We start from the raw sequence: 21,437 nt of genomic DNA on the forward strand, positions 1-21,437 counted from the left end.
TGCCACTACACGAATCAATGACCTCTTTTTATTAATAAAAGTCATCTAAAATGACATTGACTCTATTCTTGTATTATAGCAACTTATATCTGTAAATGGCTTTAATTATTTGTTTTATTAATGCTCGGCTCTAATCCTCCTCCATACTCGATGCTTATTGATTGTACATTTTCAAATACAAACAAGTTTTTTTTTCAATTATGATTGTGATGTTTTAGGTTAAAAATGTAAATGTTTATAAAAATTTTAGGCGCCAAATTCCTTGTTTTTCCCTCTTAAATGTAAACCCAGTGTCAGTAAAATATTCAGTGTAAATCTCGGTGTGCTGATGTTTCTCTACTGTCCTGAAAGCGTTTTGTCCTTGATCTGACTTTGCTCTTTGCGTGTGTCCGCGGGAGTGAGTGTGTGTGTGTGTGTTTAATGACCTGAAACACAAACATATTTTCAGTGTTATCTGGCAGTGCTTTGGGGAACAGCAGTTCAGTCAAACATGTTCATTCAGCTTTCAGCTTCTCATGCAAACACACATAAACACAACACTTTCACACTTTTAGGACACTTCACTGCTTTCCCTGTGCTTATAAATAACTGCAGCATTGTTTATCACAAGGACACCGTTTCAAAAGTGAAGTATAACTAAACTAAAGTATTAATTATTGTTGAAGAAATAGTTGTACAGATTTTATTAAACGTATTTCATTATTTTAATAAACAAAATTCACAAAATACTATTAAATTGATTATGAAAAATCATAGAAAAAATTATTTAATAATAATAATATTAATAATAAAGTAATAATAAAAAATATATAATTTACATAAAAATAACAAAAAAAAATTAAAACACCCAAAAATATCAAAATCTTCAAAGATGTATTAAACAGTAAAAACAACAAAACAAAATTCATAAAAATTATAGAAATTTATTTAGAAAAAAGATTGAAAATATGATTGATTTAGAAAATAATAACAATACAAATATTAAAAATGCCACACCCATTCAACCCTGCAGCACAAGACCGGTTACTCACTGAAGCTAAGCAGGGCTGAGACTGGTCAGTACCTGGATGGGAGACCACATGGGAAAACTAGGTTGCTGTTGGAAGTGGTGTTAGAGAGGCCAGCAGGGGGCGCTCAACCTGTGGTCTGTGTGAGTCCTAATGCCCCAGTGTAGTGAAGGGGACACTACACTGTCAGTGGGCGCTGTCTTTCAGATGAGACGTTAAACCGAGGTCATGACTCTCAGTGGTCATTAAAAATCCCATGGCACTTCTCGGTGTCCTGGCCAAAGTCCCTCCATCAGCCCTACAATCATGGCCTCCCAATTATCCCCATCCACCGAAAAGCTCATGACCATAGGTGAGAGTAGAAACGTAGACTGACCGCCAGTAAATCGAGAGCTTTGCCTTTCAGCTCAGCTCCTTCTTCACCACAACGGACCAGTACATCAACCACATTACTGCTGCTGCTGCACCAATCCGCCTGTCCATCTCACGCTTCATCCTTCTCTCACTCGTGAACAAAATCCCAAGATACTTGAACTTTTCCACCTGGGATAAGGACTCTCCTCCAACCTGGAGATGGCAAACCACCTTCTCCGGTGGAGCACCATGGCCTCAGACTCAGAGGTGCTGATTCTCATCCCAGCTGCATCACACTCGGCAGCAAACCGCCTCAGTGCATGCTGAAGGTCCATGTCCGATGAAGCCAACAGAACAACATTGTCCGCAAATAACAGAGATGAGATCCTGTGGTCCCCGAACCAGACCCCCTCCAGCCCAAAGCTGCACCTTGAAATTCTGTCCATTAAATTATGAACTGAATTGGTGACAAATGGCAGGGCTGCCCATGTCCAACATGCACTGGAAACAAGTCTGACTTAGTGCTGGCAATGCGAACCAGACCCCTACTCTGTACTCAAAGCACCTCTGACCCCATCCTCCCAGAGCACCACCCACAGAATGCCACGAGGGACACAGTCGAATGCCTTCTCCAAGTCCACAAAGCTTTGGAGGACTGGTTGGGCATACTCCCATGAACCCTTGAGCACCCTGGTGAGGGTATAGAGCTGGTCCAGTGTACCACGGCCCAGAAGAAAACCGCATTGTTCCACCTGAATCCTAGGTTCAACCATCGGCCGGATCCTCCTCTCCAGTACCCTGGCATAGACTTTCTCCGGGAGGCTGAGGAATGTGGTCCCCTATAGTTGAAGCACACCCTACAGTCCCCCTTCTTAGAAATGGTTAACCAATAGAGTAAAATTGATTACCAAACCTACAATAAAACTAAAAATCTAATCATAACAGAAAACACGAAAATAAAACCACTAAAAATATCAATAAAACATAACGCAAGTATCCTAAAACTCAGATAACACACATGCAGCAGATAAACCGGTCTCCTCATGCAATATTAATAATACGCTTTCAACAAGACGGGGATATTTTGGCCTTAAAACGTACAGTATTTTCCAAGCGCATCTTGCCTGTCAGACTAATGACTGCTCTGAGATCTGCTGATGTATAATTCAGCATTTGCTTCGCTTTATTCCTGCGTATTAAAGCTGAATAATAATAAACTCCTCCATTAATAGACATCAGACGGCGTTTGTTTGGCAGGAACAGTGTTTGTTTGTGTGCCCAGAAGTGATTAAAACTCAATCTTGTTAGAAAACATGGGTGAGAATTCCTCAGAGATGCTTTATTTTTAGAAACAGCATCTCCAGGACTTTAATAAACTCCTTTCTTGATTTTTAACATGTATGACAGGTTATATACACTTGAAAAGCCCTGCTATATACAGCTGAAAGCAGCAGTTTACATCCACTGTATAGAAAGGCACATAACCATTTAAAGAAAAGTCATGTGACTAAACTTTTCCTCTTTTAGGTAAGTGAGGATGATCAAATGTGTTTCTGTTCTGCTTAATAGCAGAATAATGAGAGAGATATTGTTTGAGAAATTGTTATAACTCTTCTTGAAAGTCAAGTTTACACACAATAAGATTATTCTGCCTCTGGAAAAGCTCAGATGATGATGTCAAGGTTTAGGAAGTTTCTGATTGGCTAATTGAGAATATTTGAGTTAATGTGAGGCACAACTGTAGAATAGTATTGAAGGAAAAGCTCAAACACACTGCTTCCTTGTGTGACAACATGGGAAAATCAACAAGCCAGAATCAACAACAAAGCCAGATTACAGTTTGCTGAATTACACTGGTAAAACACTAACATTTGGAGACATGTCCTGTGCTCTGATGGAGCTAAGATTGAACTGTTTGGCCATAATGAGCAGTGTTACATTTGGAGGACAAAGGGGAACAAGCCTAGCAACACCATCCCAACTGTGAAGTATGGGGGCGGCAGCATCATGTTGTGGGGCTGTTTTGCTGCAGGAGGGACTGGTCCACTTCACAGCATAGATGGCATCATGAAGAAAGAACATGATGGAGAAATACTGAAGCAACATCTCAACACATCAGCCAGGACATTACAACTTGGCCACAAATTGGTCTTCCAAACAGACCATGATCATAAGCACACTGCTAAATTAGTTCACACGTGCTTTAAGGACAACAGAGTGAATGTTTTGGAGTGGCCATCACAAAGCCCTGATCTCAATCCTATAGAAAATTTGTGGGCAGAGTTGCAAAGCTTGTGCGAGCCAACAAATCTGACTAAGCTACAGCAATTCTGTCAGGGGGAATGAGCCAAAACTCCTGCAAACTATTGTGAGAAGCTTGTGGAAGGAGACCCAAAACATTTGACCAAAGTTATACAGTTTACAGTTTTTTACAATTGCTATGACACTTTTATCAATACATTTAACAAGTTTCCTAAACTCTTAACACAATTAGCACAACCTCCGTCTTCGTGGGCTATACAATTAACACATTTCTTGTTGTTTTGACACAAAATGCATCCAGTTAACACAAATTTAAAATGCTTTAACTTCTTTTACACACAAGCACATTCAAGAACAAAACAATGTAATTTTACAGTCAAATTTACAAATGCTTTAACACAGTATGTCAGAACAGATAACATCATATTCTAAACAGAAATTATATAGGATAAAGTCAAAGTGAACAGCTGTTCTAATTGTGAATTGACACACAAATTTATTCCCTGTATTTTATTCAATTGCCAATGAGAAACAGCATATTGCGGTTATATATATATATAAATAAATAAATAAATAAATAAATGTATATATATATATATATATATATATATATATATATATATATATATATATATATATATATATATATATATATATATATATATATATATATGTGTGTGTGTGTTTTTTTTTTCAGTTGCCAATGAGAAACAGCATATTGCGGTTATATAAATATATAAAAATATATAATGCTGTTTCTCATTGGCAACTGAAAAAAAAACATATATATATATATATATATAAACATATGACAGCTGATTCCCATCTAGAAAGCACACTCATGTCTTGTTTTGGTTTTTCCAATCACATGATCATATGTTCTAATAGAGGACTCTTGAGGTTTTTGATAGGAATAGTGAGCGTCAAAGAACTCTGTCACCAATACGTCCATGTAAGATTATGCAATACAGTCATTACTGTACTATACACAGTGTGTTTTGCAGTAAACTACTCTTTAAACCTGGAGTTCATTAGTACATACAGTACATATACAGTACAGCATTTGAATACACTGTGTCTAATTACTTTCAGAGAGTCATGAAGTTTGAGGCCAATCAAGTACCACATGAAATTTTCAATGTTGACAAGGCTGGGGATGTCGCCGTAGGAAAAACATAATAGGCCAAAGAGCCACAGTTACCGTGCCGGGCCACAGAAGATATCAAGTATAATGTGGATGAGATCATGTGGCAAGAATAGAAGATTACTTTGTTATTTTATTATAATTGTGGTGCTTTTTCTGTTTGCAGTGATGTCTTTCTGCAAAAAAAGTCTTTACTGCAGCAATTCTGTGTCTGTATTTTTTTTTACATAAACTGTAAATTTTATAAAGCAATTTTTTTTCTTCGTTTTATATAGAATTTTTGCAGTAAAAGAAAGAAAATGCCTGCATTTACTAAACCCAACGAAACAAAACTGTAGAGAGACTTCAAATATAAGGGCAGAGCTGACACATAAACTAATGGAGTTTCTGTAATGTCAGCTGATGATAGTGTTTTTATTGTCAGTGTGTTCTGATTGACTGAATGTTTATGTTGGAAGAGAACATGTGTTTGTGTTTTGAACAATAACTTCATTTTGAAACATGCTTACAGTGTTTTATTAGACATGGTGTAGTGTGTTCGTTTATTATTGTATTTTGAAAAGAAGTTTAGAGGTTTAGTTTATAATGTGTGATTTTGAGCATGAAATTAACTGTTTTGCCAATTGTGTGTTTTAGGTGTGCTGCTGCGTTAAGAGTTTAGCAAATTTGTTAAATGTATTGAAAAAAAGTGTCATAGCCATTGTAAAAAACTGTAAAAGCAAAGCTAAAAAAATACCAAGGAAATTTGTGTAAACTCTTGACTGTCTAGAAATTAATAAAAATTCTCTCATTATTCTGGCATTTAGCGAATGTAAATTATTTAGGTAATCCTAACGGACCTAAAATAGTAAACGTTTAGTATAACTTACCACCAGACATTTTTTAAAAATGGTTATGTTGTTTTTTTTTGAGTGCATGTAAACTTCTGGGTTCAACTATATACAGTGGGCGCGGGAAGTATTCAGACCTCCCTAAATCTTTCACTCTGTTATTGCAGCCGTTTCTTAAAATGATTTTAAGTTCATTTGTTTCCTCGTTAATGTCCACACAGCAGCTCACACTGACAGAAAAACTCAGAATTGTTGACATTTTTGCAGATTTATGAAAGAAGAAAAACTGAAATATCACATGCTCCTCAGTTTGGTGCTCATGTGCTGTCCAGTTCTTCTGATCGTCCTTGAGATGTTCCTACACCTTCATTTGAGTCCAGCTGTGTTTTATTACACTGATTGGACTTGATTAGGAAAGCCACACACCTGTCTATATAAGACTTTACAGCTCACAATACATGTCAGAGCAAATGAGAATCTTGAGGTCAGTGTTCAAACTATACCATGGCCTTTGGGGAAGCTCACGTTTTTTTTAATGGGGCTGGAGGGGTTGTTGGCGGTGTCGCTTTGAGAGTCCCTTGCTTGTATGACCATGTGATACTTCAGTTTTTCTGTTTTAATAAATCTGCAAACATGTCAACAGTTGTGTGTTTTCTGTCAGAATGAGCTAGGGCCTGTTTCAGTAAGGAGGTTCAAACAACTCGGAGTTTAAACTTGAACTCTGAGTTGATTTACCGAGAGATTAAAAACTCTGAGTTTTCGGTTTCAGAATAGCTGATCTGAGTTGGGTCAATCAACTTTGAGTAGATCAACTCAGAGTTAAGCGCACACACCATGACTATAAAAAGGCATTATCAATGGAGCGCAGATATTATGAGTGACCATGGCAAGATCTTAAAAGAGATCACCATTTCTTTCCCCAGCTGAACTTGATCTGCTCATGCAAAGTTTTAGCAAATATGAGTGTATATACTTAAAAAGAAGCAACCATCAGTGAAACAGAGACAGTTAGTGTGGGAAAACAGCTGCTTAAGTTAATGCATAATTTTTTATTTAAATTATTTAAACATTTAAGTATAATAAAATAAGTAATATAATGTGTGAAGTTTATACTTTTTTCTAAACTTTTATACACGTTCATCAGTTTTAATAGATTTAACAGTGCACTTGTGTGTCTGCCTTTTTATTGATCAAGTGATAGAGGTTGATATAACACTAAGAACCTAAGCAGTGCTAAAAATAAATTTTAGACAGAATAATAATCCCATTAATCTAGTAACAGTACATGTCGAAGGTTAAGCTAAATATTTATGGAAAAAAGGACAAGCCTTGTACGTGACTTTGTTCTGTGTGTGACAAAAAATGTAGGCAATAGCTGTGTTTCCATCAAAATACAGGCTTACATAAATTTGTGCAAAACTGGAATAACGCCTAAAAGATGCGAATAAAGCAGCGTTTTTATCCAACGAGTCAAAGAGAACACAATCGTCACTTCCTGATTAACTTGCGCCAAATATCAACAGTAAAAACAGAATTTACTGCGGTAGAATATGCTGCGTTAATGATTTTTTATTTAATACTTGCGCCTCAGAAGACACAATGAATACGTGGGGGCGTTTGAAGCCAGACGCGGCCGATCTTGACACGCTCCAGACGCTCGGAGGTAATTAATAATATACACGAATACTGAAACAGTTAAGGCATTTTAGAATGACTAAAACAACATTTAAGATGTTCTACAGTGTGCTCAGTCTGCTGGTTTGTCCATTTACACACATTTTCATCATCATCTCTAACAAACTTTTTTTTAATGTACATACTGTAATTTGTTAAGTGCACTTCGTGGTTTATGCGCATCTTTTCTTATCAAATAAAAGTTTAACCTACTCAGTTATGCAAATGTTTTATTATGAATATTTTCAAAAGTTATGTGAATCATGACGTTTCCATCAATCGTTTTTATGGGCATCTCCAAAATGAGCTCTAAAATAGGTGTGTGGAAATGTAAGACTAATGCGAGAAATACCGCTTCATCTTTAAAAAAGGGGAGGAGACCGACAGAAACTCAGAGTTTAGAGAATAAAACCTGCTCCAGATCAGGTTAGATTCACAGAGTAAGTTACCACAGTAACTGACTCTGAGTTAAAGTTACCTTTCTTTCAGAAACAGGCTTGACTTACCCTGATTTCTTGAGTTTAACAAACCTGCCATTTTGAAACCGAAAACCCAGAGTTTCTCTCATTTCAGGGTTAAAATACTCTGAGTTTTCACTTAACCTCCTTTCTGAAACTGGCCCCTGCTGTGTGGATGTTAATGAGGGAAAAATTTACCTAAATAATTTTAGCAAACAGCTGCAATATAACAAAGAGTGAAAGAGTTAAAGGGGTCTGAATACCTCGTGTACCTACTGTATGTGTGTGTGTGTGTGTGTGTGTGAGCTATAATTTTGTCTTGAAATGTTAAATCTTCTGTTATTTTATTAAAGGGCCATGAAACCCCCTCGTTTCAGCAGGGTGTTTTCACACCTCTACTTTGGAAAAAGCCAGAAAAGTGGGCGTGTCCAGCTCTGTTTAGGGGGAGTGTCGGAGGAGCAAAAGAGGCATGGTGTTTGGATTTGACCACGCGCTGAGTTTCAGAGTCAAAACACACACACACACACACACACACACACACACACACACACACACACACACACACACACACACACACACACACACACAGGGGTAAAAGTGACTGTGTTTACATGGACATCTGTAGTCAAATTATTTGCCAAATTATTAAATGGTGGACTTTAACTGCAGTTTGGCTCTTTCATTCAGGGAATTCATTCATGCCCCTCGTGACAAACGAGATATTTGATTCGAGGAACTGCTGTAAGCGTGTATTTTTCATGCAATGTTTGATACCGCACGGCGAATGAGAGAAAAAAAAACTGCATTTCTCTGTAACTTAGATCAGGGGTTTTTTCAAAGTGCGAGGCGCGCCTCCCCTGGGGGGCGCCAGAGCATGTCAGGGGAGGCGCGGGAAAAAATATTATATAATAAAATAATTATTAAGTTTAATTATTATATGTATTTTTTTAAATATTTAAACGTTTTAATTAAACAAAGCTAAAAAAAAATAATACGTCAAAAATAAGAAAACCTTTTTTACCCAGAAGGACATAGCTGTGAATTCGCTTCTGTTTGGCAAGCCCGCCAATACAGGTATATGCCTGCTAATACAATGGATTGGTTTCTGAGACCCCCCGATTCAAAGCCTTCAAGTTCAGGGCTTAAACCCAAAAGACGACAATATGATGATCAGTATTTGAGTTTAGGATTTACGTGGACAGGACCAGCTGATGAACCACGACCTCTATGTGTGGTTTGTCAAGATATTTTGGCTAATGACAGCATGAGACCCGCTAAACTTCGACTGTTTTGACTGGGATGGACAGTTCTTGGATCTGTTCTATTCATATTGAACCATCATCCTAGTTTTAAAAACGTTATATTAAAATACTTGTTATTACTCTGTAAATAATTGCACTTTCATGCAAATGATGATAAAAGTGAGTTAACAGTCTGACATCTGTCTGTGTCTTTATATATACTGCATATGTGTGTGTGTGTGTGTGTGTGTGTATATATATATATATATATATATATATATATATATATATATATATATATATATATGTGTGTGTATATATGTATATATATATTTATATGTATGTGTGTGTGTGTTTGGGAGGAGGGGGCACCAATGGATAAGTTGTGTCAAAAGGGAGGCCCACTGTCTTAGACTTTGAAAAACTCTGACTTACATGCACTCGGCAGGTAAGCTACATGTGTTATTCCGGTCACAAAATGCAGTGAAAATCCTACACAATGGTAATAGTTTGGTTGTGGTGCTAACATGTTTACACTCGGTGCAATAGTTAACTTAGTTCGATACGAACAAACTGAATAAACAAAGAGCACTGGTCGCTCACTGACAAAATCTGTAGAGACAGGACAATCACCAGCAACTAGAGCCGCGTCTTTATGAAGAGGAGAAGAGAAGCGAATCCGGATCTCCATTAGCAAAAGAGAAAAGCTCTCGGGTAAACAATGTTCCTCCTTAGACACGTAAGTTATTGTTGTCGCGCGTCGCGTACACTGTAATCCACGTTTGACTCCAGCTGCGCTCTCACACAGAGAAAATGAAAACAAAACTTGACTGAAGCAAATTATGAAAGCAACACTGCACGCTTGTTTTGCCAACACAATGTGGCGTCTCTGCCGTCTACACTGCAACATTAATGAATATTAATGAGGTTGCACAATAGAGCGCGCTGATTGGTTTGAACCAAGCCTTATTCATGCGTTAATGCAGCACACTCGGAGACGTAATGCGGTACACCTAGGCACAGGCGTCCAGTCTACAAGCTGGAATACACGCTAAGATCTCATGGCCGTGACGCAGCTTCAAAAATTCGTTTCAAACCGGAAGTACGAATTTGCTCGAAATAACGCAAAAACAACCAATTTTCACTTTTTAGGCAAGGAAAGGCAAGGCAGGTTTATTTATATAGCACATTTCATACACAGTGGCAATTCAAAGTGTTTTACATAAACAAGAATAAAAAAAACAAGTAAAATAAAAAAAAATAAAAAAAGTAAATTAGTGAAATATGTGTCCTAATAGTAGGGATGTAACGGTATTTTAAATACTGTCATACCGCAATATTAATTTATTTCGATATTACCGTAGTCGCATGACTCGGTAAAACTATAGGTCTTCTGAGAAAATTTGCTCAGGCGAATGAAGCGAACGGGAGGTAGCGAAAACTACAATTCCCATCAGCCCAGGCGTGGCCATCATCCCTTGCGGTCTGTTGTCGCTACAGATCCAGTAATGCGGAAATGGAGTGTGCTGCTAGAAGAGGGGAAGAAAAAAAGCTGGAAATGATCGAACCTAAAGCAAGTTTTAAATCGGATGTGTGGAAGCATTTCCGTTTCTCCCTAAAAAGAGGGAGGGGGGGTGTTGTTGTTGTCGCCCCGCGCGTACTGAATAGCGGTGTTGTCGCCCCGCGCGTACTGAATAGCGGTGTTGTCGCGCGCGTTCTGATCAGCTGTGTTGTTGCGCGCGTACTGTAAAGCGAGACGGAGGGTGTGTCGCGTCGCGGGGGCACTTTTGATCATTTTGGAAGGGAACTTTCTATCCAAGACTAAAAAGGGCATGTGCACTGCACAGGATGAGCCCTATGTGTGCACGTGCCTGCAAGTTGGGGAATACGACTAATAATCAGTCATGGGGACTGCAGAAACACAGCACACTGTTCAGATTGATGCAGACATGAGATCTCTATCTCACTCATGGTTTGTCCTCTCAAGTGGGGGAAAGACAATGCACAACGTTACCCACTGCTGTCAACCTGGGCCAAGTCATATCTCTCTGTCCCAGAAACCTCAGTCCCAAATGAGAGGGTTTTTTTCTGTTGCAGGGGACATTGTAAATACCCAGAGATACCAGCTTTTACCAGATTATAGTTATATGATAATTTTCCCTAAAACCCATCTCTATCTAAGTGAGTGAGTGATTAAATGTTGAATGTGATGAGTTTTCAACACTACTAAATTGAAACTTTATTTTTTTAGATGGTTTAATAATTTTTTGTTATTAAAATTTAAAAATTGAAGTTCCTGTTTCAAAGCTTACAGATAGATGGCTAATTTGTATGTCATTGACACTTTTGGCACTTTTTTGGGGTCTTTTCATTAGTTTTGTTTTTCCTGTAAATGATTTAATAAATACCGTACCGTAAAATTCACACCGAGGTATTACCGTACCGTGAAATTCTGATACCGTTACATCCCTACCTAATAGTGTTTTTAGCAGTGTGGGACACATATACGACATGTGTTTTGGTGTTTCGTGATCCTTTAACACCCCGTGTTTGTTATTTGTTTCTTCAGGTCCTCCTGTGAACGTCACGTGTAATATATTCATCAACAGCTTCGGTTCAGTCACAGAAACTACTATGGTAAGATTCATTCACTTTATTTTAAACAGCAAAAGATTTTCATCCTCATATTTAGTTTCACAAAAGATGAGATCATTAGCAAAACATAACCTTCTAAAGGAGTTTCATCTAAACACTTTAATATGAATGTGTAATGTGTGATATACAGTAGATTGTAGATCTTCATTGTTTTGTTTAGCCACATTATTGTTGTCCTTTTTTAGTTGTTGGTTTGCTTTCATTTTATTGCGTATGTACCTGAGTTGACATTATTATACATTTATTTGTTTTATTACTTCAGTTTTTTTATTCTTATTTTTATCTGTAAAATTTCCACATTTGTTAATGTTACAGCCTTATTCCAAAATGGATTAAATTCACTGGTTTCCTCAACATTCTACACACAATCCCCCATAATGACAATGAGAAAAAAATAGTTTTTTGAAATTGTTGCAAATTTATTTAATATAAAAAAGCTGATAAATCAGATGTACATCAGTATTCACAGCCTTTATCGTGAAGCTCTACAGTGAGCTCAGGTTTGTTCTGTGTCCACTGATCATTTTTGAGATGTTTCAGCAGCTTCATTGGAGTTCACCTGTGCTCAATTCAGCTGATGGACATGATCTGAAAACGCTACACCTGTCTATATAAGCACCCAGGGTTGACAGTGCGTGACAAAGCACAAACCAAGCATGAAGACAAAGGAACTGTCTGTAGACCTCAGAGACAGGATTGTCTGGAGGCACAAGGCTGGGGAAGCTTACAGAAACATTTCTGCTGCTCTGAAAGCTCCAATGAGCACAGCGGCCTCCATCATCAATAAGTGGAAGATGTTTAACCACCAGGACTCTTCCTAGAGCTGGCCGGACATCTAAGCTGAGTGATCGGGGGAGAAGAGCCTCAGTCAGGGAGGTGATCAATAACTCGATGGTCACTCTATCTGAGCTCCAGCGTTCTTCTGTGGAGAGAGGAGAAGCTTACAGAAGGACAACCATCTGTGCAGCAATCCACCAATCAGGCGTCTGTATGGTAGAGCGGGCAGACGGAAGACACTCCCCGCCTGGAGTTTACCATCTGAAGGACTCTCAGAGCATCAGAAACTAAACTCTCTGCTCTGATGAGACTCAAACTGAACTGTTTGGAGTGAACGCCAGGCGTTTGGAGAACAGCAGGCAGCGCTCATCAGCAGGCTAACAGCATCCCTACAGTGCAGCATGGTGGTGTTGGCATCATGCTGTGGGGATGTGTTTCAGCAGCAGGAACTGGAAGACTAGTCAGGATAGAGGGAAAGATGAATGCAGCGATGTACAGAGACATCCTGAATGAAGACCTGCACAAGAGTGCTCTCCACCTCAGACTGGACACACACACACACACACACACACACACACACACACACACACACACACACACACACACACACACACACACACACACACACACACACACACACACACACACACACACACACACACCTTGTCCTAATACATATTGATTAAGTTAACTTAATCGCTTTTACAAATTTAAGTGGATTGAACATAACAGTTCAGTTTTCCCCTTAAAAAATGTACAATTCTGCTGTTTCAAGCTATTTTAATTAAGTAGTTTAAGCAAAAGTCTACTCATTTATTACATTATACACACACACACACACACACACACACACACACGCATACATATATATATATATATATTTATTACACAAATATATTTAGCTTTAATAACTTGAATTATCAATCTGTAATATATTAGACTTTATCAAACAAAAATATAGACGTTCAGGTTTGTGTTCATGCATGATGTCAAAAAAAATTCTGAGTTCACATCAATAAAAAACAAATATGAATAAAATCCCACTTAGTTTATATTTAGGGCAGAGTTTACTCAATAGGAAATACACATTTTTCTGTAAATGAGTTCTTAAACATTCCCCCAATGTTCTCCTCTCTGCACAAGCATTAAATCTCTTGTGTTTTACTCATATATAAGTGACGAGCAGCAAATGTTGGTCTGGATCTGCTAGCAGGTCTGCATTTGAGCGCGATTAGTTGAAGGTTTTTAGGGTTTCTGAGGCTTCAGGGGTAAACAATCCTCAAATCTGCAGTCAGGACTCATTCTGCTCTTCCAGGGAGTATTACAGAATCCCAGAGCAGCTCATCTGGATATTAAACACACACTGGACTGAAGCTGCTTTGATCAAATGCTAATTTTGTTTATGTGCTTTTGATCAGCAACCAATCGTACAGAGACACTAATGAACGCTGACCTACAGACAACTCAGAATATCAGATTTATCAAATATTTCTGCAGGTGTGAATAAAACACTAGAATACACTAGAGTGCATTATTTGTGTAATTACACTTACCGGCCACTTTATTAGGTACACCTGTACAACTGCTCGTTAACACAAATTTGTAATCAGCCAATCACATGGCAGCAACTCAATGCGTTTAGGCATGTAGACATGATCAAGACGATCTGCTGCAATTCAAAGTGAGCATCAGAATGGGGAAGAATTTAAGTGACTTTAAATGTGGCATGGTTGTTGCTGCCAGACGGGCTGATCTGAGTATTTCAGAAACTGCTGATCTACTGGGATTTTCACGCACAACCATCTCTAGGCTTTACAGAGAATGCTCCGACAAAGAGGAAATATCCAGTGAGCGGCAGTTCTGTGGGCGCAAATGCCTTGTTGATGCCAGAGGAGAATGGCCAGACTGGCTCCAGCTGATAGAAAGGCAACAGTAACTCAAATAAGCACTCGTTACAACCGAGCTCTGCAGAAGAGCATCTCTGAACACACAACACGGCCAACCTTGAGGCAGATGGGCTACAGCAGCAGAAGAGCACACCGGGTGCCGCTCCTGTCAGCTAAGAACAGGAAACTGAGGCTACAATTCACACAGACTCACCAAAACTGGACAATAGAAGATTGGAGAAATGTTGCTGCTCTGATGAGTCTCCATTTCTGCTGACACATTCGGATGGTACTAGTAATAATAAAGTGGTTGGTGAGTGTATAAATACAAACACTCTAACAACTAATTTGACAAACAGCTCTGCATTTTATTGAGGAAATTAACAGATGCAACTGACCTTGGTTATTAATTCTCCAGCTCATGCACGTTCTATAGGTTCTGAATGCTGTTCATTTTTTTGTTTTACGATTGGAACAGAACGTCTTTCTCATTCAACCATTCAGCAGAGTTTTCAAAGAGCTTCCTCTCAGGAAAACCTTGAATGATGTGGTATTTCTATAGTGTCAACTTTTAACAAAAGCACACAGAAGAAATGTGTCTGAAGTTGCTGAACGGCTCAGGATGAGAGAAGGGGATGCTTCAAGACAAGCTTCTTTATTGATGGCTGTCTATTATGACGCTGCTGTATCAAAACTGAACATGAAAACTCGACAAATGCCTATAAAAGTAACTGAGATGTTGTGCACAAATTTGGTAAATCTAGTGTTTTCAGTATCAAGTGTCCCTCTGAAGTCAACATGAGATTAATAATAATAATACATTTTATTTAAAGGCGCCTTTCTAGCAACCACCGAGCAAAGACACCGACAAAGCACTTGAGTACTTTACTGTATTGTTTTACTTTACACTTATTTTTTGTTGTCAGTGCACTTTTATTATGTGTTTTCTAATTCCTGTTGTTACTAACACTCGCAAAACACGGGAGGTACGCTGCAGGCGTAATCCTCACAACCTTCGTTCAATACATGTATCTACTATTTCACAACTCTCTCTCTCCGTGGGCCTCTGGAATTGTCAATCAGCTGTTAACAAGGCTGATTTTATTACCTCCATAGCTACATATTCTGACTATAATCTCATGGCTCTAACTGAGACCTGGTTGAGGCCGGAGGACACTGCTACACATGCTACTCTTTCTGCTAATTTCTCTTTTTCCCACACTCCTCGTCAGACAGGGAGAGGGGGTGGGACTGGACTACTAATTTCCAAAGAATGGAAATTTACTCTGATACCGTCCCTGCCAACAATCAGCTCCTTTGAATTCCATGCAGTCACCATTATCCACCCCTTCTACATAAATGTGGTTGTCATCTACCGCCCACCAGGTAAATTAGGTCACTTCCTAGATGAACTGGATGTTCTTCTCTCATCTTTTTCTAATTTTGCCACTCCCTTATTGGTGCTAGGTGACTTCAACATTTACGTTGACAAACCGCAAGCTGCAGACTTTCAGACTCTGCTTGCCTCTTTTGACCTAAAAAGAGCACCTACTTCAGCTAGACCTTATTTACACACGACACTGCTTCACTGATCAAACAATAGTAACTCCACTACAAATATCTGATCATTTCCTTCTGTCTCTCAACATCCACATTACTCCTGAGCCGCCACACACTCCAACACTGGTTACCTTTCGCAGAAACCTACGATCTCTCTCACCCAACAGACTATCCACCATTGTTTCAGACTCTCTTCCTCCATCTCGCAAACTCACTGCACTTGATTCGAACAGTGCCACTAATACACTCTGCTCCACACTAGCATCATGTCTAGACCGATTATGTCCTCTTGCATCCAGGCCAGCCCGTGCCAGTCCTCCTGCACCCTGGCTCTCGGATGCTCTCCGTGAGCATCGCTCAAAACTTCGGGCTGCAGAGAGAATTTGGCGGAAAACTAAAAATCCTGCACACCTCTTAACATACCAAACTCTTCTGTCCTCTTTCTCAGCTGAGGTTACTTCTGCAAAGCAGACGTATTACCGTCTGAAAATCAACAATGCCACTAATCCTCGCCTACTTTTTAAAACATTTTCCTCCCTCCTCTATCCTCCTCCTCCACCCGCATCCTCCACACTTACTACTGATGACTTTGCTACATTCTTCTGCACCAAAACTGCAAAAATCAGTGCTCAATTTGCTGCACCTACAACAAACACGCAAGATACAACACCAACACCACACACACTCACCTCTTTTTCTCAGCTCTCTGAGTCTGAGGTGTCCAAACTTGTGCTATCTAGCCATGCAACCACCTGTCCACTCGATCCCATTCCCTCTCATCTCTTGCAAGCCATCTCTCCTGCAGTCATACCAACACTGACTCACATAATTAACACATCTCTTGACTCTGGTTTATTCCCCACTACATTTAAGCAGGCTAGGGTAACCCCACTGCTAAAGAAACCCAACCTGGACCATACGCTACTTGAAAACTACAGACCAGTATCCCTGCTTCCATTCATGGCCAAGATTCTGGAGAAAGTAGTGTTCAATCAAGTCCTGGACTTTCTTACTCAAAACAATCTCATGGACAACAAGCAATCCGGCTTTAAGAAAGGCCACTCAACTGAGACTGCCCTGCTCTCGGTCGTGGAGGATCTCAGACTGGCTAAAGCAGACTCTAAATCATCAGTCCTCATTTTGCTGGACTTGTCAGCTGCTTTTGACACTGTCAACCACCAGATCCTGCTATCTACGCTCGAGTCACTGGGCGTTGCGGGCACTGTTATACAATGGTTTAGATCTTACCTCTCTGACAGGTCATTCAGGGTGTCTTGGAGGGGAGAGGTGTCCAACCTACAGCATCTAAACACTGGGGTACCTCAAGGCTCTGTTCTTGGGCCACTTCTCTTCTCCATCTACACATCATCTCTAGGACCAGTCATCCAGAGACATGGATTCTCCTACCACTGCTATGCTGATGACACCCAGCTATACCTCTCTTTTCATCCTGATGGTCCCTCAGTTCCAGCTCGTATCTCAGCCTGCCTGTTGGATATTTCACACTGGATGAAAGATCATCATCTTCAGCTGAACCTCGCAAAAACGGAAATGCTTGTAGTTTCTGCCAACCCGACTCTACACCATAACTTTTCAATCCAGATGGACGGGGCAACCATTACTGCATCCAAAATGGTGAAAAGCCTTGGAGTAACGATTGATGACCAACTAAACTTCTCTGACCACATTTCTAGAACTGCTCGATCTTGCAGATTTGCACTCTATAACATCAGAAAGATCCGACCCTTCTTATCTGAACATGCAGCTCAACTCCTTGTTCAAGCTCTTGTTCTCTCCAAACTGGATTACTGCAACTCTCTACTAGCTGGGCTTCCAGCTAACTCTATCAAGCCTCTTCAACTGCTCCAGAATGCAGCAGCACGAGTTGTCTTCAATGAACCTAAACGAGCACATGTCACTCCACTGCTAGTCCGTTTGCACTGGCTGCCAGTTGCTGCTCGCATCAAATTCAAAACTCTGATGTTTGCCTACAAAGTGACTTCTGGCCTAGCACCTTCTTATCTGCACTCACTTCTGCAGATCTATGTGCCTTCCAGAAACTTGCGTTCTGTGAATGAACGTCGCCTCGTGGTTCCATCCCAAAGAGGAAAAAAATCACTTTCGCGAACGCTCACGCTCAATCTGCCCAGTTGGTGGAATGAACTCCCTAACTGCATCAGAACAGCAGAGTCACTCGCTATTTTCAAGAAACGACTAAAATCTCAACTATTTAGTCTCCACTTCACTTCCTAAGCTGCAATTGCCTCTTTGAATATCACACTAATTGTACAAAAAAAAAAAAAAAAAAAAAAAAAAAAACTACTAACACTTCCCTTCTTAGACTTTACAGACCTGAAACTTGCCTATAGCACTTATTCATTGTTGCTCTTGGTTGTGTAAATTGCTTCCTTGTCCTCATTTGTAAGTCGCTTTGGATAAAAGCGTCTGCTAAATGACTAAATGTAAATGTAAATGTAACTCAAGGACACCGTACAATCAACAAGAGCAATAAAACAACAAGAGAAATAATAAAATATACACAGCAATAGTGCAAATAAAATTAAGTATTAAAAGCCATCTTAAATAAGTGGGTTTTGAGTCTTGATTTGAACAGTGTAAGGGAGTCAGTGTTTCTGATGGCAGGTGGTAGTGAGTTCCAAAGCCTTGCAGCAGAGCGGCTAAATGCTCTGTTGCCCATAGTTGAAAGGCGAGAAGAGGGAACAGACAAGTGGAGGGAGGAAGAAGATCGCAGGGTGCGAGAAGGAACAAAAATGTGTATGAGGGCAGACAAATATGGAGGGGCGAGATTGTGGATGGCTTTGAATGTTAACATCAAGATTTTAAAGTCAATTGGAAAATGAACAGGTAACCAGTGAAGCTGCTGCAGGACAGGGGTGATGTGACGAGAAGAAGGGGTTCTGGTGATGATACGGGCAGCTGAGTTCTGGACCAAATGAAGCTTACGGAGAGATTTATGAGTGAGACAAAAGTGAAGAGAGTTGCAGTAATCTAAACGAGATGTGACAAGGCTATGAAGGAGAACAGCAGTGGTGTGAGGGGTAAGACAAGGGCGGAGACGGTTAATGTTGCGTAGGTGGAAGTAAGCAGACCGGGTGATGTTATTGATGTGAGAATTAAAAGATAGGGTGCTGTCAAGGATGACACCCAGACTCGTCAATTGAGAGAGAAAAGCTGTCAGTTTTGGAGAGTGTTAATTTGGTACCAACAAGCAAAACCTCATTAAAAATGACTTACAGTTGAAGTCAGAATTATTAGCCCCCTTTTGATATATATATATATATATTTTTAATATTTCCCAAATGATTTTTAACAGATTCAGGAAATTTTCACAGTATAAAATTGTTTCTTCTGGAAAGTCTTATTTGATTTATTTCGGCTAAAATGAAAGCCGTTTTTAATTTTTTATTTTTTAAAACCCATTTTTGGGACAAAATTATTAGCCTCTTTAAGCTATTTAAAAAAAAAAAAAAAAAAAAATATATATATATATATATATATATATATATATATATATATATATATATATATAATTTAAGTCAAAATTATTCGCCCCCCTTAGATTTTGTTTTCTTTGGTAAATATTTCTCAAATGATGTTGAACAGATTCAGGAAATGTTCACAGTGTGTCTGATAATATTTTTTTCTTCTGGAGAAATTCTTATTTGTTTTATTTCGGCTAGAATAAAAGCAGTTTAAATTTTTTTGAAACATTTAAAGGTCAATATTATTAGCCCCTTTAAGCTATATTTGTTTTCAATAATCTACAAAACAAACCATTATTATACAATAACTTGCCTAATTACCCTAACCTGCCTAGTTACTCTATACCCTAGTTAAGCCTTTAAATGTCACTTTAAGCTGTATAGAAGTGTCTTGAAAAATATCAAGTAAAATATTATGTGCTGTCATCATGGCAAAGATAAAATAAATCAGTTATTAGAAATGAGTTATTAAAACTATTATGATTAGAAATGTGCTGAAACAATCTTCCCTCCATTAAACAGAAATTAGGGAAAAAAATAAACAGGGGCGCTAATAATTCTGACTTCAACAGTATTTACACAGCTGGGTTTATTAAATAAGGACCTGTATGTTTTAAAATGCTTACCAAGCTGTTATTTAGACACTGATTATGAATGAGCCCCATTTACAGGTGATCCTTCGCTAAGCCCCGCCCTCCTTAGTTACTGTTGCTACGCCTGTCAAGCTTTCGTGCCTGGCACGGCTTTTTCAATGTGAATGCGCCGGTGTCAGACATTGCCAGGAATATAATAAGTCATTTTTGGTGAACAGGTCCACTGGTTTGCATGGTTCAGGACTGGTAGAGCTGCGCATCGATGAATTTGCTCTTCAGTGTTTGGACTCTCAGTAATGATTTCAAACCACACTGAACTGAGCTAAACTGAACTGAACTGAACTTAAACACTAAAAACTGAACTACCCTGATCCAGTTACTATGATCTTTTATGTTAAGCTGCTTTGACACAATCTACATTGTAAAAAAGCTATACAAATAAAGCTGAATTAAATTGAATTAAATATCTGAGAAAGACAGACAAAATAAGGACTGCAGTATACATTATGGAGGTATATTCACCACATATTAGGCAACCGATTAGAGCACAGGTGTCAAACTCAGTTCCAAAAGGGCCGCAGCTCTGCACAGTTTAGTTCCAACCCTAATTAAACACACCTGATCAAACTAATTGAGTCCTTCAGGCTTGTTTGAAACCTACAGGTAAGTGTGTTGGAGCAGGGTTGGAACTAAACTGTGCAGGGCTTCGGCCCTCCAGCAATTGAGTTTGACACCCCTGGATTAGAGAATAATTAAATTAAAATTGAAGCTAGCTTAGCCTAGCCGCCTCATACACTGACCATTCAACAGCTTAGTTCATGCTCAGCAGGAGTGAAAAAATAATCTAATAACAACTAATGAGACCGTGATTTCTCTATTTTTAGCCAAAAAGCCTGATAGATTATTGTTGTGCAATGAAATATAGCGTTCCTAACCCACGAGGAAACACTCATGGACAGAGCTTCTACATAGTTCATTCATAAAAAGAACAGCCAGAAAGGGGAAACTGATGGATTTGTGCCGAATATTAGCATCATCCACATTATCAGGAGGATGAAGATCAAACCAGGGTGGACATTTCAGCAAGACATCGATCCAAAACACAGCCAACGAGACTCGCAGATGCTTTCAGAGAAAGAAAATCAAGCTGTAGAATGGCTCAGCCAATCACCTGATCCGAATCCAATAGAGAATACAGAATTAGGCTCAGATTTAAGAGATGAGACCCACAGAAGCATCAAGATTTTAACACTCAGTTGAAGTCTGATTATTCTTCAGTGTTAAAATCTTGATCGCTCTGTTGATTCACTTCTAATGTTGACTGCTGTAGGCTGGGATTCTCCTAATTGTGAATGAGCCCTATTTACACATGATTGGAATAAAATAACATACATTTACCATTTAAAGGCGGGATTATGCTAATTGTCAATGCTGATGTTTAAGGATCATTGGTTAATTAGCAGAGCTTTCGTAAAGTTTCGAAAGTCACTCCT

The 21,437-nt window shown here is 39.0% G+C and overlaps 1 protein-coding gene across 2 annotated transcripts in view; it reads left to right on the plus strand.

Annotated features, from left to right (window-relative positions):
• The window catches only part of glra2 (glycine receptor, alpha 2), a 56,741-nt gene that overhangs the window by 7,295 nt on the left and 28,009 nt on the right, over positions 1 to 21,437 (plus strand). For both annotated transcript variants that reach the window (XM_021478777.3, NM_001167899.1), the window contains 1 exon segment: positions 11,540 to 11,607. In XM_021478777.3, the coding sequence (XP_021334452.1) occupies positions 11,540 to 11,607 (68 nt within the window).

Source organism: Danio rerio, chromosome 9 (assembly GCF_049306965.1).
Source record: "Danio rerio strain Tuebingen ecotype United States chromosome 9, GRCz12tu, whole genome shotgun sequence".
In the NCBI taxonomy this organism is placed as follows: Eukaryota; Metazoa; Chordata; class Actinopteri; order Cypriniformes; family Danionidae; genus Danio; species Danio rerio.